This window comes from Parambassis ranga, chromosome 16 (assembly GCF_900634625.1).
Source record: "Parambassis ranga chromosome 16, fParRan2.1, whole genome shotgun sequence".
Classification (NCBI taxonomy): Eukaryota; Metazoa; Chordata; class Actinopteri; family Ambassidae; genus Parambassis; species Parambassis ranga.
In genome coordinates this window covers 15,478,163-15,503,461 of record NC_041036.1, presented here as the reverse complement: position 1 = coordinate 15,503,461, position 25,299 = coordinate 15,478,163, and the positions used below count along the sequence as shown (strand labels likewise).

Sequence of the window (25,299 nt, the reverse complement as noted above, 5' to 3'; positions counted from 1 at the left end):
ACTGGGGATATATGATTGAAAGTTATTTTTTTTAAATGACAAAAAAGTCAATGTAAACGAAATAAAGAAGAGGGCATTTTAGTATTTCCTACTACTTCGAAAGTATGTAGGACAGCTGCTGAGTTCTGCTTGAGACCACACTGAACTGTAAAGGTTTTGGAGGCTGTTGGGAACAGAGCCGCTCTGGTTGGGAAGTCGCAGGATTGATGACGTAAAACCTTTGCGACACAGGAAAGTCTGGAACCAACTTCGCTGCTGACAGGTAATAAATAGTAACTACAAGCGCGATTTGTTATGTTAGCTTCACTTCAAGCAAACATGTCACACTTTCAACATAGTAATTTAAAGACTTAGGTGTTACACTAATCTAATTTTAGTTTTTGACTACTTGAGGAAAGACAGCTGTTCGGCGTTAGCAAGGCCAGCTAGCAGTTAATTGCTAAAGTTAGCTGTAGAAGCACCCACTTGTTGCATATGACAGTGGAGTTTGACAGGTCAGAAACTAACTGTGCGTCATATTTCTCTGCACATGTTTGTTGTCATTTGTAGAGTGGTATACTCAGGCCGTACTGTTTACCGTTGTTGTTTTGCTCTCACACCCGGGCAATCGATTTTAGTCACGAAACTTTCGAGGCTGATTTTTCTCAACGTGTCTTTATTAAATGCATCCATTTTTTATCTCATGTGTTGCCTTGATAGGTTTTAAGCCTTGCGCTGGCAATGGGGGACATGAAGACCCCAGACTTTGATGATTTGCTGGCAGCCTTTGACATTCCTGACATTGATGCCAAAGAGGCCATTCAGTCCAGCCCAGAGGAGGAACGGGATGCTGTGGGGGCTAACGCAGCTGAGAGAGAGGACGGGCTGGCTTCATGCTTTACTGGCCCTCCTGCCCCTCAAAGTGACCCACCTGTGGTCAGTGTTATTGTGAAGAACGTGGTTCGGTCAGAGTCTTTGGAAGAGAAGTCTGTCAGGGATAAAACAGACAATCCTTCCAGCAGTGCTTTAGCCTCTCAGGTTCAGGACAGATTGGATGACCTCACCTCACAGCTGGGTCCCAGACTGCCTGCTGATGTGTCCATGGCACCCCAGATTGCTAACGGCTTTGGGAAATCTGTCCTCGGCACTCAGGGACACACAGAGTCATGGTCGCAGTCTTCTCCTTTGAGGTCTATGCTGAATGACGCTGAGGATAACAGTGATAAAAATGCGGAGCCTCGGTCAGTGCAGCATACAAACGAGGTCCTAAACAGTTTGAGACCCCTGCTCTTCCCTCAGTCTACAACTACTGCTGGTCCCCTCTCATCACCCCCTCTCTCACCACACACTGCCAGCCCTCATTTTTCTCCTCGTTCCACTCCACTTCAAGACAACCCAGGCTCTTCCCCTTTAGCACAAAATGGGAGCAAAAACACTGAAATCAAGGATTTAATGCACACAGATGAAGATGATTCAGAACCTGATTTAGGAAGTCCACTGGTGATCCATGAGACTCCAGAATTTGAAATGTCACCTCCTCCTAAATTTAAACACAGAAGACAATTACAGCCTAAACTTCTTGCGTCTGCTGAAACTACTTCATCAGTTATACCTCATCCTCCTAATCTCTCTCCGGCACCCAAAAAACCTCAAAATAAATCTAAACATGAGGGGGATGAGCAACTACATGTGACCAGCTCACCTCCTTCATCTTCTCAGCCAAAGAGCACCCAGGACTGCCTCCTGTCTGTCAGAACAAGCTCAGTCCGAGAAGAGAAATACCCAGAGCATGTGATAGATGAGAGGGACTCACCTGAGAGTCCACCTCCTTCTGAGATGGGTCTTGCTGTCCCCAGAAGCAGCAGCCCTGATCTGGGCTCAACAAAAGATCCTACCACGAACAACAAAGAAATCCATCAACAAGATGAACTCAGAGAAACTGAGCACAGTCAAGAGGACAAACCAGGTGACAATGAAGAGCTGAGTGAAAAGGTGGCTGGAGATGGGGAAACTTTTAATGAGGAGAACTGTGATGCAGGCACTGAGGATGCCAGTGATGCAAAGAAAGTTTCATCTCCATTGCGTTCACTCAAAGTTAAAATCAAAATGCCTACAGGAAGCATCACAAGAACTGTGACTGGTGTGACACCTAAAAGAAGTGGAAGAGTCACTGCCAAGGATTTGGAGAGTTCAAAGCCATCACTACAGCGTCATAACACAAGATCCAAACAAGATTCACTACAGCAGCCCCAGTTGTCTGCAGTCACAATTCTCCAGGATGCCTGCGCTGCAACGTTAGAAAGTACCAATGCAGTTAAAGAGAAAACAACAGGGGACACCAAGCCTAAAGTTTTCCCCAGTGCAGTAAGTATCACAAAAACTGCAGCACTGCCCTCCATCTCTTCTTCCAGAGTCGGCCCAGGTGCCATCAACCTGCGAAGCCTTGGTCAAAAGACTCTCAACAGTGGGATGACACTGGCAGCTCCTTTACCTGTGCTCCCTCCTCAGGCAAGCAGCAGACCAGCATCCATTGTCAACAGCACGGGGGCAATCATATCAAAGAGTCAGACTAACCTGGTAGAGGCCTTCAACAAAATCCTCAATAACAAGAACCTGCTGCCCAATTATAAGCCAGATCTGAACTCCCCTCTTCCAGCAGAGTGGGGCATTTCTCTACCTGCACAGGTAAGCTGTCATCATTTGCACTAAACCAATGAATGAGTTGATTAATCTGGAACAATGTAATGCACATCCTGTCTTTTGTCTTTTAAAATGTGCCTCCATTGATAGTTAACTGAATATATAAGGCTTTGTATGTCCCTATAGCTCTACAGATATCACCATCTCTAAGAGGAATTATGTTTACTCCCTTGCAGGGTTACCGCTGCCTGGAGTGTGGTGATACCTTTGCCCTGGAGCAGAGTTTGGTACAGCACTATGACAGGCGTTCACTGAGGATTGAGGTGACCTGCAATCACTGTGCCAAACGGCTGGCCTTTTTCAACAAGTGCAGCCTGCTTTTACATGCCAGAGAGCACAAGGAGAGAGGCCTGATCATGCAGTGTTCACACCTGGTCATGAAACCTGTACCTGTGGAGCAGATGATCACCCAGCCTGAACCGACTGCAGCCGGTTAAGAGAGCATTATTTATACATTTTTGGATGTGATGATTGTGTGTGTGAACATTCCTTTGTTATTCTTTAGGTTTACTTTCCCCATCTCTTATGTCTTCATTCTGTGCTTCATGATATTATAGGTCAGGCTACCCCAAAGCCGGGACTTCCAGCACATCAAGCAGGATCAACCAAGAAAGCAGAGGCAGCCCAGTCCATTAATAAAAAATGTCCTGAGTGCCAGACTCAGTTCAGCAGCAAAGAGGAGGTGGCTGATCATTTCCAAGAAATCAAACCAGCACACAGCACTGTAAGTTGTGTGTGTTCTTGTGTTAGAAAGAGGCAGAAAATTGTTTTCTTATTATACAGTATATTGACTGGCCTTCAACTTAATAGATTCCTTTGGTACCTGCCACTTTTGTATTCTTCTGTTTTGCAGTCCTGCACAGAATGTTCTCCTCCCATGCTCCTGCCTAATGGCTGCAGTTCAGCTGCTCATCAGCGCATCCACCAAGGCTGCGCGCCACATGTCTGCCCCGAGTGTGGCTGCACAGCCAAGCAGGCACAGCTGCAAAAGCACCTGAGTGATACCTGTTTGCACTTTTCCCGCCGTATTGGCTACAGGTACGATTGTATTCATATAGTCTTTAAAGTGTACAGCACTGTTACACCAATCAGTTCTCTCCTCTGTTTCTTTTCCCACGTGTCTTTTTTCTCCAGATGTTCCAGCTGCCTGGTGGTGTTTGGAGGGCTGAACTCAGTAAAGTCTCATATCCAACAGGCTCATTGTGACATGTTCCACAAGTGTCCCAGCTGCCCCATGGCTTTCAAATCTGCCCCCAGCATACAGAGCCACATTACTGCCCAACATCCAACACTCACTGAAGGACAGACAATGTACAGTATACTGCTTTTTTTGTTGTGACAATCTTGTAAGCTACTGTATTTCAGGCATCTAACCAAAAGCACCCAAACCAGACAGTTCTGGGTTTCAGGATTCATTCCTCCGCATTCTTTCACTTTTAACAACTTGACCTTATTTTGTCTATTTACAGGTTGATCTATAAGTGTGTCATGTGTGACACAGTGTTTACACACAAGCCACTGCTGTACGCCCACTTTGACACTCATTTAATCAACCAGAAAGTGCACGTGTTTAAATGCCCACAGTGCACTAAGCTGTTTTCTCAGAGGAGCTCCCTACTGGACCACTTCAAGGTACAAGTTTGTTTATAAAATGTCTTATGTAGCTCAGTTATTGTCATAATATTATACTCTCTTTGTTGTTCAGACCCACAAGACTTTAAAAGAAGAGCCTACGCATCCTGCTGCTTCCTCTGGATCTCAACCTTCAGTAAAACCAGAGAGTTCAGATGGTGAAGATTGGATGGGTGAAGAGAAAGAAGATAAAGTAAAGACAAAAAGAGTGAAGGCTCCCTCTGGGTGGAAGTGTTTTTCTTGTCACACATGCTACACAGACCGGGAGGAATACATTAGCCATATGAGCGAACGGCATGGCAAGGTGTGGAGGTCCACCATGGTGCTACGATGCACATTCACTAAACAATGTTCAGGTTTTATGAACAGATGGAACAGTATATTCAGTATTGTACAGCATGTGTTTTTGTGTTGTGTAGATTCTGAAGAAGTTTCCATGTAACAAATGTGAGAGCTCCTTCACCACCACCTCTAGTATGAGGCGCCACATCAGAGACAAACACAAAAACATCAACCGTGGCTTTCGCTGTCAGTGAGTATCCTCCATTATTTCTGACCTCTCAGATATTGTAAGGTAACGAAAAAAAAACTTTTTTTCTGAATCATATTTCAAGTGCATCATTCACTTAATCACAACAGAGGACGTTTGTGTGTGTCTGTATGTGTTAAGGTTTTGCGCTGAGGGTAAGAAAGTTTTCAGCAGCAGAGCAATGTTGGACAGGCATGTTCAGCTGAGACACAGCATGGACACTGGGGGACAGGACACATTGATGGTGAGCCACTTATTCTCTTACAGGAAGTAAAACAAAAAGACATGGGTTTTTTTTCTAACATCAGTCATAATTTTCTGTGATCCTCTGTAATCACAGGGAGGCAGAGATGAAGCTGACAGCTCTTCAGAACATGACAGCGGTTTGGGGGCTCGCTGGAGACACAGAGGAGTTAGGAAGATGGAGCAGGATGAAGAGTCTACAGGCAGCATGAGTCCAGTTAAGAAGTTACGGGCCTCCTCCTCCTCCTCATCTGCTCCTGCTACCTACTCTCATCCTGAGTCTGGGTTTCGCTGTGGACCCTGCGGCTTCACCACAGAGGTTCAGGCCACGTTCTTGGAGCACATCAGCCAGCACAGACGAGGTGCCACAGAAGACGGCGGCCTGCAGTGTCTACAGTGTGGTGCCTGTTTCACATCCTCTTCCTCCCTGTCACGCCATCGCTTCATCATCCACAAAGTGAGAGAAGACAACCAGCCAGCTCTTAGTGTGCAGCCAGCACACTCCCCTGCTAACAGTAGAAACCACGAGGAGAAGAATTTTCTAAATGGTTCTGCACCAGCTTCACCCTCCAGCCAGCCCACCACAGGCCAGTGGAAGGAAGAGGAGGGTTCCCTGGCCTGCAAGGTGTGTGGCAAACACTTTGAAAAGGCAACAGATCTGAATACACACTTCAGAACTCATGGTATGGCTTTCATCAATGCAAGAAATGCAGGAAAAGTTAACTTAACTTAATTCTCTGGAAGAGTATTTACAAGTGCCTTTTTATTATGGAAGTGTGAGTGGTGCACATATGTACTGATTAAGCCAAAGATCAGACTTTTAGAGTCAATGTGATTCTCACTGTCCTAGGCAGGCCTTAGCTCTCCATCACTCAGGGTCTAACGCTTTCTGTGTTCAGTGAAGGTCTTGGTGAGTAACCTCTGTGACCACACTCGCATTATCTGTGCCTGCAGAGTACTGTGAATGTTTCATTAATCTAAACCTGCTGTGTCCTTGAATGTTGACAAACAATGATGGAATTTGATTTCATTCAGTCATTTTTGATTTCATATTTTCTGCTGAGGAGATTCTTGAACAGAAACCCCAGTGTTGTCCTGTAAAGTTCTTTGTTTTAATATATTTTTTAGAGAATCATTACAATAGATGAGAATATGTTGATTTATTTAGAATTAAGTAGGCTTTAACTTATTGCCAGACATTTTCTTATTCATGCAATAATATTTTAGATAAATGAATGCAGCCATTAGCTTCTGTACATTTCAGTGGCTAACTGAATTCATTTACAGCTTGGCTTTAGAAAGGTGACTCTTTAAAGATGTGCAACATATAGAGAAAATTTAATTTTTTATGAAAAAGAAGTAATTTTCGGTAACCCTTTATAATGACTATGAATATATTTTTACACAAACAAAACTATACTAGATACAGAGACCTGGAGAGACTATAGAGAAGGGAAAATAAAACCATTTCAAGCCCCATTACAGTAAATCAAAGCCTCATCATGAGGTGTCTCTTCTTACTTCCAGATTTTTGAATGGTAGTGGTATGTCTATTTAAAGACAGATCCGGAAGAAACGTGTGCCTATCATTTAAATATTTACTGTTTTTGATAACCCAGTACGTTTCAAGTCTCTGAACGTTTATATTTACATTGTACTGAAATGAATGAGGACCAATAACTTCCGGGAAAGTAGAAATTCAGTCTTTGCTAAAGAAAATGGTCACCATGTAGGCACACTATATTTGCTGGTGTGAAACTTTCATAACCGTTCAATGTTTGTAAATGGAACTGTACTGTATTTACATCAGATTATATGATTTATTCCTTCTTAGTAAACAGGAGATAGAAGTAACTTTTTTTGGTGAGGTATGTTTGTTTACATGTGATTACTGTAAAAATTGATCTATTTCCTAAGCTGTCCTCCTAAGAATATTGCCTGTATGGGTCTTTGGCACTGTTGCAAAAAGGACACTTGTTCTCTAGACATCATGTGCTGTGGGTGGCTCATATGTTGGCTGCTTTGCTTTGATTTAGTTTTATGTTTAGCAGTACCTTTGATTTAGCTGTTCATCTCATCTGATAACCTGTTGTTTCATAGAACATGCAACTACCACACACATTGCAAAGGTGACAGCTATTTGAAGCTTGTAAAAACAACCCATCATTTTAATGTCATTAGTGATATGTGTGCTTATTGCCTCAGGACATTATCCAGTTATTCTATTTATTTGTTTGTTTGTGCATCGGCAAACCATTTCTAACCAAATGTTTATAAAAAAAAAGGTGAATAAAATATTGCATGATGACCTAAACTTACTTCTAATATCTCATCAACAACTGTTAGTATCTTAATTTTCTTTATTGTGTGTTTGTTACACTGCATGTTGTCGGTACATGTAAGATTACCAGACAGCAGACCCACACAAAAGGCTTCAGTCTTAAATATTCCTCTTCGTTCTATTAAAATATACTTTACTTATAAATATATGACAGAATAAGTAAAACAGAGTTTTCTTTGTGCATCTTAATAGGTCACACTCCTACATTCATAAATTCACTCTATGCAAAATATATCTTGCAAGATAGGTTAAGAGTTACATGGTGTCTCAAGTGCTCTATAGTGACAACAGCTCAGGAAGTGGTTACTGCAGCTACGGCCCTTGCAGGTTTTTGTAGATGGATGCGATGAGCCTGTTCTCACAGCAGGAGGAACCCCATGAGGAGAAAGAGAAGAGGCTTCATGAAGTCTGTGATCCCCTCCACACTCAGTGATGGAGCTCCTGGACAGCATAGTGACAGGTAGATAGAATGAAAAAGTGTGGAAAGATGATAATTTTTGGTGCCCCCTTGTGGAGCCTTCATACTGCTAACATTCTTGCAATCGTTATGCATGTTATGTGATTTTTACCAGAGTCTGCAGTGCTTTGTGATGGGGTTGACCCACGATACCCAGTTGCAGCTTTTTCAAGAGCAGCCAGTTGATCCTTGCTCAGTGCAGCTCGCTGTTTATCAGTCACCATGGCGATGTTGTCAGGCCCGAGAGCCTCCAGCTGAGCAGCAGAGAGTGCCTAGGGGGAAATTAATGAGGCATTCTACATTTACACATAATGATCACAACAGTCACATAACTGTAATGGATTCATGTACTTGGAATCAAACAAAAAAACTGGCCTCATCATTCACTTATGTTCCCGTCTAATAATGCTATGCAACATAGCAGTCACTTTAACTATTTAATGTTCCTTTATAAGTTTGGCTCAACCAAAGGACAATGGGAGAGAGAAGGTAAGATAATGGTACTTGCAGCAAAGGTTTGTGGAGGAATGAGTGGGATGCAAGTCTCACTGAGGAATGAAAAGACTGCCGCATTCATAGAAGCCAACTCAGTGGCATTCAGCCCAGCTAAAGGAGACAGAGATGAAAATGTATTATTGAAAAGTTGGTGCGACAAAAAAAAACTTTCTCCCCCAGGAAGGTATACCAATGATGTTGTCCAAGTCAGACACTACTGCTTCAGTCCAGGTGCTGGGGGCTCCAAAGGCAGACACAGCAAGACCTTTTAGCAGCTGCGCAGTCTGGATGGAGCACTGAATTCCATCCATTAAGCCCACAGCCTCCCTGTGACACACACACACATGTCAACACTGTCACTCTGGAGGTGTTATTTTAGTTGAGTTTTTTTGTGAGGCTACATCTTTTTGAAGGTAATGCCAGAGAACAGCGAGTTAAGTGTGCTGCACAGACCTGAAGGCGTCTATGTTGAGCTGTTGGACCTCATTGGGGCTTAGACCACAGATAAACTGGTTCAGTGCTACCATCTCTGCTGCCTCCAACGCCTTTGCTGTCAGGTTGTTGTATTTAGAAATACCGTTCCAAGCTGGCTCAAGCTATTAAAAACAGTCAATTCATGAATACAGGCAGTCAGTAACAGTGGTGAGCTGATGTGTGAAACTATTTCTATCACCTGTGATTCTTTCCAGCCACAGTGTGCAATATCCTCCAGACTGCCCACAGACAAGGGGAGCTGCTGCAGGTCAGAGTTGGCAAAGCCCTGAGTTATACATCCCAGCTTCATGACATCGCTCTCAGTCATCTGTGACACTGGACCAAAGGCCTGCAGAAAAACACACTAACACTTACTTCTCATGTTAGCTGGAACTGGGATAAAATAAAGAAGGTACTGGAGTCAAACTGTCAAATTGAATTAAGGAGAGAAAACAATAAATTAACGTTTTCCTCTATCGCTGAGCGATCTGCTGCCTGAATAAACAGATCGAGGATCAATTCCTCCACTGTACCTCGGTTGCTTTTTTACTGAGCACAGCCAGCTGGTCTGCACTATAATCAGGGATCGCCCCAAGTATTTCTACTGTAGCCTTGAAAGTGTCTGTGGACATCATGTCCAGCTGTGCTGCTGTCCAGTAGACATTTTTCATCCCCAATTCTTCAATCCGTTGCTGAGTGGGCTCCATGTTACTGGCTGAGAGACACACAGAAACAGAAATGAACACTTAGTTTGCACAGTATCACAAACAATTAACGCAAACTGCTTCCTCCTCACCTCTCTTTCTACGTGCTGAATTTAATGTGGTGGTGATCTTGAAGAATTTCTTATTGAGGGCTGCTGAAGCATGGGCCGAGCGAGAGGTCACGAAATAATAAACATCCTTCATCCATGACTTGTGGAGACAGAGACAGGTAAAGCATTGAGCATGGATCAGGGTAATCAGGAATTTGGGGATAATAAGGATAGATACTAACTTCATTTGGCAAAGAGGATACGGCCTCATCATCCAGAAGAAGGAGGGGACCCATTGATTCCACAGTCTCAGCTGGCCAATCAGATGGATTCCTACAGACAACCAACAACAAATACATTGGGCTCTCTGTCTCTCTCTGTACAACTCTTCTGTCTACTGGGAGCATGTCTTACCCTAATGTCTCTTTGACCAGCTGAATTAGATCTGCTCTGTGGGGCTGAGGAATGTACTGGCAGGAAGCCATGGCCTGGAGGCTGGAGTTGAGGACGTCAGGTGCCATGAGAAGCAGTTGGGAGGGTGGCAGCTCACAAAGGAGTGGTCCAAGCCTGGACACATCTCTGGCGGTCAGGTCAGATAAATGACCCCCCTGTAAATTCACAGTAAACATCTCAGGCTGCTGCTAAATGCATGGACCAATGTGCTATGTGAATGATCGAAGCTCTACATTTTGGTGTGTATTTGGCAGGCAGAGCAGAGCCCTCTGAGCAAGTGCAGGGCGGGACAGCGAACGGACAGACAACAAAGTCAGGTTGGCCATTTCCATCTTGTCAAGGAAGGCAGGACACACGGAGTCAGGCAGATCCTTTACCTTTGAAGGCCTAGAAAGAATGAAAGGGAACAATTTCAGAGTTTATGATAGTGTGTTTTAATTAAACAAAGAATTGTTTGCTTACGGGAGGTGAATCAGTAAGAATGTGGGAATCATATTCAGCTCCTCTTCAGTGATGGTTTTGAAGTAGTCAGCTCTCTCTTTCTCCAGAGTTGCAAAAAGCTTTTGGGCAGCACATCCTGCCTGGAAGAGAGTTCATTTATCAGTAGCTGCATTCTATGCAATGTATACATGATTTATTTCTAAATGTTTGTGTGAGTAAATACTTACCTGAACTTTGGAGAGCCACTGTGGATATGCACTAAGGGCCTGAGCCATGTCCAGTGTTCCACTGTCAGAAACGTTGTCAATCATTTTACAGGTTAGGCCCTGAAGGATGGAGTGCAGCCTCCTGCCTCAGACAATGAAGAAAGACATGCACATACCTTAAATAACTTGCAGTAAGCATGAATTTAATTTAATGATGTTTTCTTGTGTGTTTCAGAAAAATCATTTTGTGGCGTATTTTACTACTTCAATTCAATTGTATTTGTATAAGATAGAGCCATATTAGATATACTTAAAAGCAAGTGTTTTGTAGACTACAATGATGTAAAGTGTAAATTATAATCTGATGCTTGGACCAGAAAGTTGAATGATCCTTAATGACTGTAAAGTTGCGTTATTGTATTAAAATTAACTTCTGGTAGAATAGCTGTCCTCCTCACCTGTAGTCAAGCATCTTTAGGTTTTGCATCCGCTTTGCCAGGTATGCTGCCTAATTAAACGACATCAAGGAAGAAGATGAGTAAAAAATGATCCATGTGACAAGACATTTTAAAGCAGGACAAAAATGTGCAATACAATGTCCTGGGGGAGATCCTCGGGTATGTTACCTGTGACAGACTCCATGTTTTATTCTCCACTTGGTCCAAAGAAGTGATGTTTGCTCTTTCAAGTTTGCTAAGAGAAACCCTGTGAAGCAAAGTGTCCGGTAACTTCCTCACCAGCTCTGATGCGTTCAGGTCCTCACCGAGCTACAGGGAAAATTAGAAACAAACAGCACAAGTTACTGTTTTATTTCACAACCATCTGTTTCAGTTAATGAGTTTATATTTTCTGCTATCTCACCCCCTGCAGCAAGGCCACTGACTGCCACTTCTTCATTCTACTGGAGATGTTCTTCAGGGCCGCTGTGTCGTTCAGGATCTCATTTGCTTTTACATGCTTGAAAACACATTTTGGCAAACCTTCTGCAACGGACTGAAGGGACATCAGTTCTTCACCTGACACCTCACACTAAGGGGAAGCAGAATGTGTATAAAGCAAGGGATAGTAGTCATCTGAGATAAGACCTTGGTACTACAGACTCACCTTCTTATCCCCCAGCAGTTTCTTCACCACAGTGTGCACCTGGCTTTTATTCCATTGGATGCTGGTGCCCACATGTTTGAGAACATCTTTGAGTTTGGTGTCAGAAACTGCAGATAACTGCTCGGAGGTCAATAAGGTGACACTGCTTCCCAGGTCCTGTAATGTCTGAGCACTGCTGGAACCTGACATCATAGAGGTGACGAGGTGCTTCTTCAGCTTGGGTGAGGAAAGAATGAAGAGAAAAAGAATAACCATCACATTACTGACATTCATGATGCTTTTGGATTTTTCTCTACACTGGTACACATAGAAAATACCTTTGCGATTGCTGGGTTGTCACAGTCCTCTAGCTGAGAGAGGAGTTTCCTGCTGAGCTCTGGAGTTAAATCTGGAGCATCGTAATAATAACAAACTAGTGGGCCAAGCCTGCAGAGTTCAAAGGCAACAAAATCCACAATCACACTCAACAATACTGTGACATTTAGTCAACAGAAGATATTGAGACCATGGGTTTTGTTTGAATATGACATGTTCTGTCCCCCCCAAAGTATTAATGGACAAATGTACACACTTAAATGCATGAATACACACTTATCAACATGCTTAGGGAACTCCTGCCCACTGAAACACTCCTGAATTCTTTGAAGAAACTTCTTGCTCAGGCTGGGGTTCATGCTTGTTGCTTGACTTATGGCAGATTTCAACTGGGTTGAGTTGAAAAATTTACACAGCTAAAAGAGAAAGAAAAAAAAACTTCTCACATTTGCTTTTCACAGATTCATATACTTTTTATCCCTCATTAAAGAGCACCGCACCTTTTCTTTGGGAGAAGAATCAACATCAGCTGGCTCTAAACCGGAAAGGTAAGGCCCCATCATTGCCAGTGCCTCATCATCCAGCCATTTCAGTGAAGGTTTGCAGCGTTCCATCGATGCTACACGATGAATAGTTAATTAACAGATGTGTTTTAAATGGGACAACAACAACCAGGCCTGTAAGAGTTTATGTATTAGATGTTGGTGTTTGCTGTGCAACCATCAGATTCTTACTCAGTTGTCTGTGAAAGGGCCTGTGTTTTGCATGGTTTCCTGGTTTAACATGCAAACGTACAGTATTTGCATACACACAAACACAATGCAAATGAGTGTGCTACGAGGTGTGCCACAGACCCATTTGCAGTGTTTCTGTCAGTTTGTTCACTCATCATAATAATAACAAACCAGTGGGCCAAGCCCGCAGATGTTCAAAGGCAATAATTAAACATTAAACAATACTGTGACATTTAGTTAACAAACGCTATCGAGACCAGTAATTCTGAGTAGTTCTGTCTAAATTGGAGAAGTCAGTAGTGTAATGACATTTAACAACATAAGAGAGTTTTAACTTCTTACTTGATGTTGAGTCCGATGATGGCTTCATTGTACAGTTGTGGTAGTTCTGGCTGATCTGCTCTTTAGCCCAGTTTACCACCTGACTCTTCTGGCTTTCAGACATTGGATCATACACTTCCTGCAGCATAGTCATCCTAGAAGCCAGCAGAAGATTTATAGTTCTAAGAAAAGCAGCTATGAATGAAGTGGAAAAAGTACCTGCACAGAAATAAACTTACATCTTTTTTACATTTTGGCCCAACACTTTAGGAGGAAGGGTCATTCTCTGAGAGGGCATGTCCTGCACCACAGGCTTGGCAGCCGACAGCAGCGTGTCATAGTCGTTTGAGTCAAAGCTGTTCTCACTCTGTCCTGTCAAAGTCATCCAGCAGAGAGGGGCCACAAAGGCTTTCATGTAGCATGTAGATGACTCCTGCAGGAAATAAGACAAGATGGTAGATATGAGTCAGAGAGCAGCATTAAATCAATCAGGGATTTGATCAAGTATTTTGTCACTGGTGTACTGACAGAGGAGTTTTGCATTAGCTTGACGATGGCTGGAAGATTGCTGCAATTCCACATGTTGTTTGTCTAACAGGAGAGAAAAGACACAGCTGTGAAGTCAAGTGATGTGCAGCAAATGCGGTGAGTGTATGTATGCACACCATGTCCAGAGCATCCATGGGGAGTGGGCTGTTGGAGCCTTTCTTTCTGTCTTGAGTGACTGAATTCAGGACATTGAGGAAAGTTGATATGAGGGTGTTGGATTGGCCTGTGTTTCTGTCCTCCATTGGCAGGTCACTAGGAAGAAAAACAATGAGAGCCAGAGAAAATGCGCACATATCAGCATCACGCTGGTTTAAAAGAGACGGATGGACCACAGCTAGCTTCACCTCAAGCAGAGTCTCACAGAAAATTACCTGTTGTTGAAGACATTTTTCATCAGCATCATGGGAGGCATCGGGTATCCTGTAAGAACCAGGACAAGTATTTACCATGCATGTTTACATGTGCTCTCACATTTGAATACTCAGCACTGGGATTACAATTTGTAAAGTGGATTAGTTATGTTCAAGTTCACAATCTGACCTTTTAAATTGCAAATGCATGCAAATACAATATTCCTGTACACAAACATATATTGTGTGTTAGCTCACCCTTATTCTTGCACTTCATCATCTGATGAAAAAAAGAGAGATTACTTATCTTAAGGTGAGGCATTTAGTTATGTCTCCTCTATGAGGTCAGAAGAAAAAAATTGTACTAAAGATTAATGTGAAGTTTGTTAAAAAAATATGGAAACAAAAAGCTCTAGAGCAGACTGACAACACCATCTGTTTTATATTCCAGACCAATTATTAAAATGTAAAACAGCTGTAAATCAGCCTGTGACTCAAATCCTCTTTAATGTGATAATTTAAACATTACAATGATACTAACTTTTCTTTTATTGCAAACTCAATTTTAAACCCAAAATAATAAATTATTGTTGGACATCAAACTGCATTTATATTAAAAGAACACAAATCAAATCAATCAGAAGCACCACACAATATGTTTACCAGTTTCAGATCATCTGTCCTCTCTAAGAATAAAACAGCAGGGTTTGATTTGCAGTGCAATTTCCACTATTGAATGAAATTTTATTCCTATGAGTGACGGCACCCATTAACTTACTTATCATTACACAAATATTGTGATTGAAAAACTGTAGCCACCTATATTGAGCCCAGAATAACTACAATTATGTTATCATTATATGAGTACAAATTAGGGCCCCCAAGAGCACCAGAAATCCATCCATTTAAAAAAATAACATTGATTAACACAAACAAGATGGTATGGTAATGATAGTGATAGTGTTTGATATGATAGTGTTTGCTTAGGGCCCCATAAAGGCTTGGGCCGGCCCTGGGTCGCGACCTTTAATTACTCACCAGTTTTTTGGCAGTGTCCTTGTAGTCATCATTCATTCCAGCCATTGCATCTAGAGGTTTAGCTGGGTGGACACAGTGGTAAGGAATATGAATAAGCTGAGATAACACATTAGCAATGTGCATGTCCACAAGACAATAAACAGTTAACCAAATAATAGCAGGCGCATGTGGTTTTGCTGCTTACCCAGGGCTGCAAAGACCATGATGAGTAATACGAAACCTCCTTTTGGAGCCATGTTTAAAAAGCCCCCTCTGTCTGCTGGATTACATAAAGCATATATTAACATCAATACATACATGATTAGTGACACAGGTATAAATTCTTTGCATGCTGTCATATGTCTTGTCGTTGTTATGGAAACTGTGTCCATGTGAGCGACCTCTTACTTTTCTCTCACTTCCTCCTCTGAGGACTTGTAATTAAACCATCCTAGAAACCATCTTTGTTACCTATCCTATGGGAGGGTCTGTGGACATTGGAGGATAACATGCTGTGATAAACAGGTTTGGTAATGTACATGAAGTACTGTGGAACAACAAAATGTCTGCTTCTTCCTACATTACTTCTCTATAGTGCACTTTGCATAGTTCCCTCTCGCAGGAATTTAAAGGTTAGAATTTGGTTTACTTTCCATAAATTTGACATTTAAATGTGTCCAATGAATTCCAGAAATAGTTCCAGATCATCCATGATGATGCAATGATAAGAATAATGACTAATTTAACATGAACTGTTAGGACCTTCAATGTTTTCTTGTAAAGTTCAATCTTTAATGTTTTGCTCACTATGTAAAGTCTTGACAAGTTATATGACTCCTAAGAATGATTTAGGCATGTTAAATAAACGACCACCAAAATTCAGCATAATATACAAACTACACACATCTCTAAACTTTCAATATCATCAGAAATAATTTTGCTATATGATAAAGAATGAAAAAAGTAACTTTCTGATTATTTAAATTTGTTATTACTTACCGAATGTTTTCTCCCTTGTCGATTTTCTTTTTTAAAAAAGTGAAATTATTAACAGGAAGTTGACGAAGCGAGAATACGTGTGCTCTTTCTCTGGCTTCACTTCATATCTGATCTCACTGAAAGGGTGGTTACCTGTGTCTGACTAAATCAAAGCAGGTGCACGGCATTAATACAACACTGTGTGTGTGTGTTCTAGAGAGGGAGGGGAAAGGGAGGAAGAGGAAGACATGGAGAGACAGTGGAAAAAGACAGACAGGTCAAAGACTTCTGATGTCACAAAGAAAATTTGTTAAGAAAAACTTTAGCAAATCCTCAGGAAAGCTGCTGCTCATGTCATAAAGTCGATGATACAGAACAGCATGCGACAAACTAAGGAGCAGAACAGATTTGTTTATTTGTGGAAGTCATAATGTCATCATTACTACCCACATCAAACATGCTTCAAATACAAGGTGATGGGCTGATAAAGTACACAAACTGCAGCCCATTACTACATTATCTAAGTTACAAAACAAACAAAAAACAAAGGACCTCGCACTAAAAGCTCTATTCATGTTCTCCGTGAAAAAGCAGGCAAATAACAGCTCCTGAAAGACAGCTGGCAGCAACGTCAGCAGCAGCATCACATTTGTATAAGACCATTGGAAACGTGGTGTTTAAAGTAGATCTGTGGACACAGCATGTCCACTTGGCAACAGTGAGTGCATGCAACACAATTAAGCCTTCTTGATGTACCTCTTCACAATCAGGTGACAAACAACACACAGCAATCCCCCCCAGGACATCCTCTTCTCATTAAATTTAATCATTCTTATTAGGAAAGCTTGTTACCATCTCTGGTAGATGGCTTCCTGCATAAACATGATAGCAATCAAATTTGTGGCCTGACACAAACATGCTGCCATCCTGTGTCCATCCCATAGGCTGTGTATCATAGTTCACACATGTTTGACAGTGTCGGATGTGCTTTCACTCCATGTCATTGTTTTCCTTCATTTTGGAAGCAGTACTTGCTTGTAGATTTGGGTTGGTGAAGTGATCTGAAAAACATCAGTGACACTTGTTAATGGGTACGATTGTGCTTGTGTGTGAGAGTGAGTACAGATTTTGGATTTAATTGAATTTTTCAACAGTTCTTGGTTTGGTATCATCTTCTCTTTAAACTATCAGCTGCAAAATCACTCATTTTGAAAAGTAATTCATAAAATGTGACCATAAATTCACAAACATAAACACGATCAAAACTCACCTGCAGCGAACTCACGGATGTCCTGCGGCCTTTTGACAAGCACATCTCTGTGAGAGGAGGACAAGAAATAAGAATCCAAATAATAATACATCTACACAATTACAAATATTCCAAGGACTATTTTCATGGCTATTTTGACAATAAGCCAGACAGAGAATCCTGCATCACTATTCTACAAACATCAATAATTTTACAATCAAATTTACACCTGACCAAACCTTTAAGGCTGTCATTTGTTTATTTTCAGTAGCAGCACGAAGGCCGGGGAAGTATTTACGTTAAAACAGCACATACTTCTGATGGAGACAATGTCTGATACACACACAAAACCCCACACAAATATTTATTTTACACAAAGTGGTTTTTTTAGTTGGATTTATTTAAGTAAAATAAAATAAAATAAAAAATACAGGGTAATCAGTTTATTCATCTATCTTTATATTTTTTGAATATAAAAATATTTTACACTACTGTACACTCATGGGTTGTCAACTGAATGTGAAGCCAAAGGTAGCTGTTGGTATTTGCACATGCAGTTAAAACAAGGAACAATGTTCAAAATTAAACTTATCAGCCAACATTCCTACAATGCATCAGCCCCTTAAGCACCCCAATAAAAAACCTGTCTGCCTGCAATGCATGCTGTACCCCTCTGTTGTGGTACTTCTGCATGCAGGACTGCAGGACATGTAGCATCCACCTGGATGCTGTAGATGCGTGCACATGTTTACATGTTTACGTGAGCAGTGACTGACAGGGAGAGAGACAGACACAGAAAGCAAAGAGAGTTCCACAGCCAAAGAGCCGGATCAGGAAGTAAGAGCAATTTGCTAAATGACCACAAAACAGAGGCGAAATGGAGCAAGACGCTCTGTTTGTTTGAGTATTTTCCATCCAAATAAAGGGAACTTCTTCTAATAATGAGTGACAACAACAAGAGCGGACACCGAGCGCGGTTAGCTCTTTAATTTGCTGACTTTCCTTTAAAACTAGTAAAAAATAAACAAACCTTAGAAAATCCCCTATCAGTACTTCTACTTCTGGGTGAGACCTCAGATATTTCTCGTTGTCGATTCTTGTCTTAATCTGAGAGTCAGAGCAAAACGCACATCAGAACACAGCAGCCAAACAGCAGCTGTCATGCTAGCTAACGTGGTTAGCTTGTCGGCGGACATTACCTTAAACTGTCGCAGTTTCTCTTGCTGCTCAGCACTCAACACACCCACGTCTAGTTCCGTTAAACCGCCCTTTCCAGCCATTATTTCTCTACAACAACACAAGGCTCATTAATAGTGCTGTGAGGATTTAGTATATATCTACATCCAGTAAACATATGAAACAGAAACGGTCACCTGTTACTGACACTGCAGCTGGGGTCGCACTACAACTGTTGCTATGGAAACCATATACATATATACAGTAAATGGCAGCGCCCGCCAGGTGGCAGCAGAGCAGAGAAAACAATAAGGGAGTTCGTAAATAAACTAAATTAACATTTAACAAAAGCAAAATAATGACATAAATTCATAACATTAGAAGGTCTTTATGCTTTTTCTAAAGTACAACTTTTTTGTATTTTTACAACAATATTTAAATCTATTATCTATTCTAATTCCCACTCGTATAAAAAAATAACTGTACAGCTAAGTCTAGCGTGCCTGTTATATCACTTTAACTCTCTGTTCTTCTCTGAGTTTTTCAGGGAATAAAAAAAAACTCTTTTATGACAGGGACCCACCAACACACAACAGGACGTCTAATGTAAAACACAGGAAACATGTGGACATACTTTTGATGGCAGCAAGGTGTGAGTGAGGTATTTGATAAATGTTAAAACACAATATATACACATGAATATGAGCTGCTGGCCTTTAGGCCTGCCTGGAGTTTAAATAACACATTTTAAATTAGCATAGGGTAAAGAAAATAAAATGCTGGTGTTAGAAAATACAAAAGTCTTTAAGATAGCTTAGTCATGAGATAGATAGGTACAGACTATACAAGTGGTCCTGAGTTTGTTTCCTACTCATGTACATTGGAGATGTCACGTTTCATCTTGTCTGTGTCTTGAGTGAAAACCACTCCAGCAGAACAACATGTTCTCTTTTCCTCGCCGTATCCTCACTCCCTATGCAGAAAGAAGTAACTTGTGTTATCGAAGTGTGTGGCTTCCATCCTGTCCTTCAGTGTCTGTTCTTCCTCATGTTCTTCCTCTTCTTCTGCATCAGTGAGTGGGCGTTCTTTGTAACACAAAGGATCAAAGGTCACCAGAGCCTGCACTTCTGGGGTTGCTGGGGCAGAGGTTGGAGGCAGGTCACCACTCAAGGAGCTGACACTGTGACTGCGTGGTTTGTTCTTGTGTCTAAACAAAAAAAAAAAAAGCACATTATATTTTTTGTGATTGAATAAATATGGGACTGTAATATTGTGTTAGATAATAAATCAAATTTTGGTTCTGACACAAATTGTATTACTCTTTTATTCAAGTAGATGCACAAATGAAACTTTTAAAGCTCAGTGTTTATTCCTCTGAGGAGCTCCTTCCTCTGGTGGCCTCCCTCCCAGTGCTCAGTGAACTGTCTGAACATGATCAACTATGTCAGATAAGGTAATCTACCACGATGTAATCCCTGCTGGCTAAAATCACTCATATGTCAAGTAGTTTTCTTGAGGGGACTTTGGACATGAAAGATTAGTTAGATGCATGGATCTATCCCCTTTGGACATCGATTTGCAGATTTTTGCATGCATGACTGTGTTTTTGTCCATGTTGTAAAAATCCTGTTTAGGTAGCCAGGAGGGTTATATTGGCCCTTTCTGTCTTTGATGGTGTAAGACCTACCTGAAAATGAATGCAGCCAAAATGACTGAGAAGAGGACAACAAACACACCAGAGACCCAGATGATATGATGTGGCAGCTCTCCTTCAGAGTACGGTACAATACCTGTGGCAAAAAGAAGAGAAGACTGTGAAGGATTCTCTGTAATATGTGTTTGGGTGTAGATTCATGTAAGTGTGAGGAACCGTGTCTCCTGTGGCTTGTTTCGTTGTTGAGCCTGAGTTATTATGATGACATGGTTTCCTGTTGAAACCCAGTGGGGCAGAGGGGAATTTCAACACTAACAACCTTTTTTTGGTCTGTCTGTCTTCTACAGTCACTCTCATAAAATTAATCATCACTTTTTTTGTGTTACCTACCAGCAGGTTCATCATCTGCACCAGAGCCGGAGTCCTCTGGGTCAGGTAATTCAAACTGTTAATCATGAGAAAAAGCATGAAAATAAATTAAGTGAGTGAAAAAATAACACATTTGACTGACAGTTCAGAGTCTTACCACTGTGGCTGTCGAATCATCAAACAATGTGACTGGAGCTGTGAAGAGAAATGAAAAGATAGATCTAAAGGGTCAAAACAACTAAAGGGTTTCTTAAGTTATCATGAATATTTTAAAATGAAGCAGAAGAATTTCTTTTTCTTTTTCTCGTCTCAGATACAGGAGACATGGGGAAGTTAGAATGACTGTACACTAAGACTTCCTTAAAAGGATCAATGGAACACTTGGATTATTATGACCATGTACCTTCTTCAGATTACCCCTGTAATGTCGTCCGATGTGAAGACAGCTAGCTAAGTTTAGCATAATGACAGGTGACAGGGCTATCCCACCTTTCTCTAATCTTAAAAAAATGGCAGCATTTAACCTACTTCACACCTCTAGAAATAAATAACCTCAAAGAGGTTTCACTTTCTTTTAAAACAGACAGTTCATGACTACCGGTAAAAAAACGTTTTTTAAACACCTTTTTTATTAGTGTTTGTTTTTTTCTGATCTCAAGTCTTTTTTATTTTTTATTATTTTCTATGTTGCTGATAAATACTGAAGACATTCCAACTGTGAAGGTACACGTATATTATTATATAGTAAACAATTGGTAAACAAAAGTACGTTTTAGATTTGACATTTTTTAAAGTAGCCATGTTTTGCTTTGCTTACTTTTGGCAGCATTCTCTGAGTCAGTTACATATAGCCTGTGCATCAATACTACACAGCTGATGGTGTCTACACATTAAGAAGGCATGAAATTCTACAGATTAAGTCATGACTATCCAAGCCTGTTACTCAAAAACCATTTCAGGTGACTACCTCATGGAGATGACTGAGAGAAGAGCATGCAAAGCTGTCATCAAGAATGTAAAATAAACCATATTCTGGTTTTATTAAATACATTTGGACTGACTAAATAATTCCATATGTGCTTAGATTGTCCATGTTATTCTGAGGTGTTATTCCCACGTCTGAAACTATTAGATTTTGTCAATAGAAATGTGTTACCTGTCCAACTCCTGGCATAGACAGGGGCAGACCAGTCACTCCAGTGACCTTCAAATTCGTCCTTGGCTCTAAGCTGTATTATGTACTCAACACCAGGTATTGTGTCCATGATGGTGTAGGAGTGCCCGACATCAATTGATCTCACCTGTGTCGACACACACAGAGAAACAATGAACTTAAACAACAGCAGAGGGTTTGATCATTTCAGTTGAATACTGAGTAAAAGTCCTGTGTACTGTACCTGGTCATTATTAACAGAGGACATGGAAGGTCGGTATTTGACCTCATAGATGAGCGCAAAGTCTCTGTCATTCAGCTTCCAGGTTGATGGTAAATTCCAGGTGACCTGTATCCTTGTTTCATGGCCTTCCACCTGTCTGATGGACACATCTGACGGAGGGTCCGGCCTTACTGAAGAAACAAGAGGAATCACTGTGAGCACAGCTTCATACTGCTTCACATCACTCTAACGGACGGTCACTCACAAATGCTCAGAGGTGTAAAGTACAGAAGGGAGCTGGTGGCATTGCCTGTGATGCTCGTCACACACAGGTAGACCATGTGAAGAATTCTCTGCTCATCCTCATTGTAGTCAAGAGCACACCAGCAGCGGGACCGCTGAGAGGAGTATGAGCACGGTAGATGACGAGATTTTTCTGACAGGCTGAGAAGAAGAGAAGAAAACAATCACACAACGAAGGAACAAACACACAGAGACATGCTGTGTGACATGACCTCACACAATACATGTGCTATCATTACTAATGCATGACACTAACACAAATATTTCAGTGTTAACAGAGTGTGTCCTTACCTTTTACTCAGTAAGAGGGAGCAGTTAGGTGGTTTAATGAAGGGCCTCTGAGCCGACCACTCACAGCGAATTTTACCTCTTGGTGACTTTTTGTAGCAGAACAGAGAGGGACTCTCAGGAGGATCTGCAGCAGAACATAACAAAGACATGCACTGCTCACTACTATTATTAGCTTTATGTTTGGTTTTGTGGTGTATATTCCGTTCCTCCTTTATATAAACACAGGTCAGTCATTTTGCTGCAGTTGAACCCACATGTCTGTCCTCCTGAACAAGTGCTTGTGGTTTTATTGTGACATTATAGAGCACTAGATTCTTGTCATCTGGCTTCCCTCTTTGCCTGCGTGGGTACTTGGTGTGTTTGTCTTGTGATAGACAGTTGACCTGTCCAATGTACATTCAGCCCCCCCCCCCCCCAATTAATCAATTATTTCAGATAAACATCTTTTGATGTTTTGCAGATTACAAACTCAAAACCTCAGACATATTTAACTTACGGTACTATCAGAGAAAACAGAGAAATGTTGATTATCCATCAACATTGGTATTAATGATGATACTAATAATTAACTGGCTGCTTGAGAATTTACTCGAATAAAGGATAATCAATACAGGATTATCGTATCGTATGTAACTTACCTGCAACAATGACTTTTACAGCAAACTTTTCTTTCCCTCTGTGGTGACATGTGAATTTCCCAGAGTCTGTCAGTCTCACTGAGGCCAGAGTCAGAACGGTCCCACTGCTCCTAAATGTGATGTTTCCCCAGTCTCTGTCTCCTTTCCCTACCGTGCTCCTGTTCCACATCCACACAGGCCTTGTTTTTATGCCTCTTGTCACCCTGCTCCCTTCGTCCGACTCTTCCTCCTCCTTCTCCTCCTCATCACCATCATAACCACCCTCCCTGTTGGAATTGCTCTCCAGCGGTGTGCTTGCACTCGACGGCTGCAGGATGTGAGGAGAAGCTGTGTGTCCTGGTGCAGAGCTGACTCCTGCCTCAGTCTGTTGTGAGTGGGATACGTCACTCTCATTGCTCTTCATTGAATCACATTTAGCTGAAGCTGCAGAGCTAATTTTTTCGGTGGTTGTTGTCAGCTGTGCAGAACGCTCACTTTTGTTGCTTCTTGGATTGATTTTGGTCAAGCTGACCTTTACTCCATCTACCTCTATGTGACCACTGCAGGTCAGTAACAAGGTAATGCCCGGACGCACAACCAACACACCAGGAGGAGGCTCTGCACAGAAACACATAGAGTTGATACAGTGTGAACTTTGTCCATGTGAATGACTTCTTTATTCCCGTAATACTGTATGACTCAATTTGCTTTGATTGTTGGTCTCATGGCACAGAGAGGACGCAATGTTGCATAACCAGAATAACCAGCTTCTTTTGAACTTCCTCTTTTAATGTATCTGTCATGGTTTTCTTTTTGTCCACATGTCTTTCTTGTTTGCATTTCTGACATACTCCTATTCTTTCTGATTGTCTCATTCTGCTCAGATCTCACACAGATCATTAAAGATGAGATGATTTGTTTATTGGTCTGGATTTGACTGGCTGAATGTGATAACCATCAACTATGCTTATTTCTAACTCCATCCTGTTCTCTCCCCCAAAAACATCAACATCAAAAACACAGATGGAATTAAAAATTTTAATCATTCATTATTTTCATTTCAATTTTTAAAGGGATAGTTCATTGAAAAATCAACTATTCATATTTTATCTCTGACCCTCAGCCTTATTTATGCATCCAGATTATTACATTATTACAAATGTGCAGATCAGTTCCAGCTTAGCAAACAATGACAGCAATTGCTTTCACTTTTGCTTAAAGGACTGACTAAACAGACATAAATACCAATGCACCGAATCAAAGCATTGTTCTCTTTACTTTATAGTCTGAATGATCTGCGTGATTATAAAAGCGAAAGAAACAGAGCGTCAACAAGCGTCAAGTGGATAAAAATTAACTCTTTATTTTGAACTTCTAACTTGAAACCTTTTGAGCTGACTTCATATCGTTTCAAGTGCTGACATAATCAAAGAACTGTTCTCTTTAATTTTCTGTGTAATTAACTTCATTTGGATGATTTTAAAAAATCTCTAGCTCATTGTTTATATTGAATAAACCTCACTTATAGTTTCTCACACAGTGACACATGAGTAGTGACGTTTACCTTTTCTGGGACAGGTCCCGTCAAAAATGCTGCAGATGGTCGGGACGCAAACAAAGCACAGCAAGAAGGTAAGAAGCCACATTTTTTTGATGATGCAGCTTCTATCATCGAGTCCAGACACTTAAGTCTACGACATCAACTTCACTTTGTTGACTCCCATCGGACTTCTTTCTTACGCCGTAAAAAACCGGATGAACAACTGATGGGTCTCCGTGACAGAGAGGAGAGTTAAAGAGTTCCTCTGCTGCAGCAGTAACACCCGTTATTGTGAAATCCCAGAGCTCTTCCCCTTGTTCAGCGCCGTTACACAGAGGAAATCCTCCTCACAATAAAAACCCCCAAGAACGCTCAGTATAGGCCTGCTATTATAATATTAATTATGGAAAAATGTCCTCCACATGTGCATTTAATCCTGTGCTGTTATCTGTTTTTTCTTTTGTTAATGCTGTTTGTGTTACATGAACCCAGTAGAATATCTTATATTTTTACATAAATATGATTCCAAATCATCAATAGACACTAGAAAAATAGAACTCACTTTGTCATTTATTTATTCGGGAATATTTGTCAATATTACACATGTTTTAGTGGCAAAAGTATGTGAACTTTAAAAATTAGCAGTTTTTAT

At 41.2% G+C, this 25,299-nt stretch overlaps 4 protein-coding genes across 8 annotated transcripts; 1 reads left to right on the top strand and 3 right to left on the bottom strand.

Moving 5' to 3' along the window:
- The first annotated feature begins 188 nt into the window (after nt 1–188).
- znf687a (zinc finger protein 687a) lies at nt 189–7,397 on the top strand. Of its 2 annotated transcripts, XM_028425742.1 has the most exons (12): nt 189–262; nt 700–2,343; nt 2,488–2,664; nt 2,856–3,111; nt 3,237–3,403; nt 3,533–3,717; nt 3,814–3,990; nt 4,149–4,311; nt 4,385–4,615; nt 4,731–4,843; nt 4,982–5,084; nt 5,181–7,397. In XM_028425742.1, exons 2-12 carry the CDS (start codon nt 721–723, stop codon nt 5,814–5,816), a joined length of 3,831 nt encoding a protein of 1,276 aa, XP_028281543.1. In that variant the 5' UTR covers nt 189–262; nt 700–720; the 3' UTR covers nt 5,817–7,397. The 2 variants fall into 2 exon arrangements, with proteins under 2 accessions (XP_028281543.1, XP_028281542.1); XM_028425741.1 differs by having other exon boundaries at nt 700–2,664.
- Nucleotides 7,398–7,477: 80 nt separating this feature from the next.
- On the bottom strand, nt 7,478–16,216 carry otoa (otoancorin). Of its 2 annotated transcripts, none has more exons than XM_028425739.1 (29): nt 16,094–16,216; nt 15,300–15,374; nt 15,116–15,177; nt 14,336–14,357; nt 14,099–14,147; nt 13,844–13,979; nt 13,707–13,769; nt 13,418–13,611; nt 13,200–13,333; nt 12,624–12,742; nt 12,400–12,539; nt 12,126–12,234; nt 11,809–12,024; nt 11,566–11,733; nt 11,331–11,471; nt 11,163–11,212; nt 10,726–10,846; nt 10,520–10,638; nt 10,291–10,444; nt 10,019–10,212; nt 9,847–9,937; nt 9,647–9,764; nt 9,384–9,565; nt 9,050–9,199; nt 8,830–8,972; nt 8,567–8,703; nt 8,390–8,487; nt 7,994–8,153; nt 7,478–7,865 (listed from the first exon to the last, which is right to left on the bottom strand). In XM_028425739.1, exons 2-29 carry the CDS (start codon nt 15,349–15,351, stop codon nt 7,783–7,785), a joined length of 3,405 nt encoding a protein of 1,134 aa, XP_028281540.1. In that variant the 5' UTR covers nt 15,352–15,374; nt 16,094–16,216; the 3' UTR covers nt 7,478–7,782. The 2 variants fall into 2 exon arrangements, with proteins under 2 accessions (XP_028281540.1, XP_028281541.1); XM_028425740.1 differs by having other exon boundaries at nt 15,300–15,371.
- A 247-nt stretch (nt 16,217–16,463) lies between these two features.
- riiad1 (regulatory subunit of type II PKA R-subunit domain containing 1) lies at nt 16,464–18,662 on the bottom strand. The gene is made up of 4 exons (XM_028425856.1): nt 18,521–18,662; nt 18,352–18,428; nt 17,343–17,389; nt 16,464–17,133 (listed from the first exon to the last, which is right to left on the bottom strand). Exons 1-4 carry the CDS (start codon nt 18,599–18,601, stop codon nt 17,063–17,065), a joined length of 276 nt encoding a protein of 91 aa, XP_028281657.1. The 5' UTR covers nt 18,602–18,662; the 3' UTR covers nt 16,464–17,062.
- On the bottom strand, nt 17,701–24,927 carry il6r (interleukin 6 receptor). Of its 3 annotated transcripts, none has more exons than XR_003671915.1 (11): nt 24,672–24,927; nt 23,129–23,725; nt 22,491–22,614; nt 22,162–22,340; nt 21,918–22,087; nt 21,677–21,821; nt 20,678–20,715; nt 20,542–20,596; nt 20,185–20,287; nt 18,252–19,704; nt 17,701–18,211 (listed from the first exon to the last, which is right to left on the bottom strand). XR_003671915.1 is itself a non-coding variant. In XM_028425855.1 (10 exons), the coding sequence occupies exons 1-10, from the start codon at nt 24,751–24,753 to the stop codon at nt 19,464–19,466; spliced, it is 1,734 nt and encodes a 577-aa protein (XP_028281656.1). In that variant the 5' UTR covers nt 24,754–24,927; the 3' UTR covers nt 17,701–19,463. The 3 variants fall into 3 exon arrangements, 1 of the variants encoding a protein (XP_028281656.1); XR_003671914.1 differs by having other exon boundaries at nt 17,701–18,608; nt 18,695–19,704; XM_028425855.1 differs by having other exon boundaries at nt 17,701–19,704.
- Nucleotides 24,928–25,299: the final 372 nt, after the last annotated feature.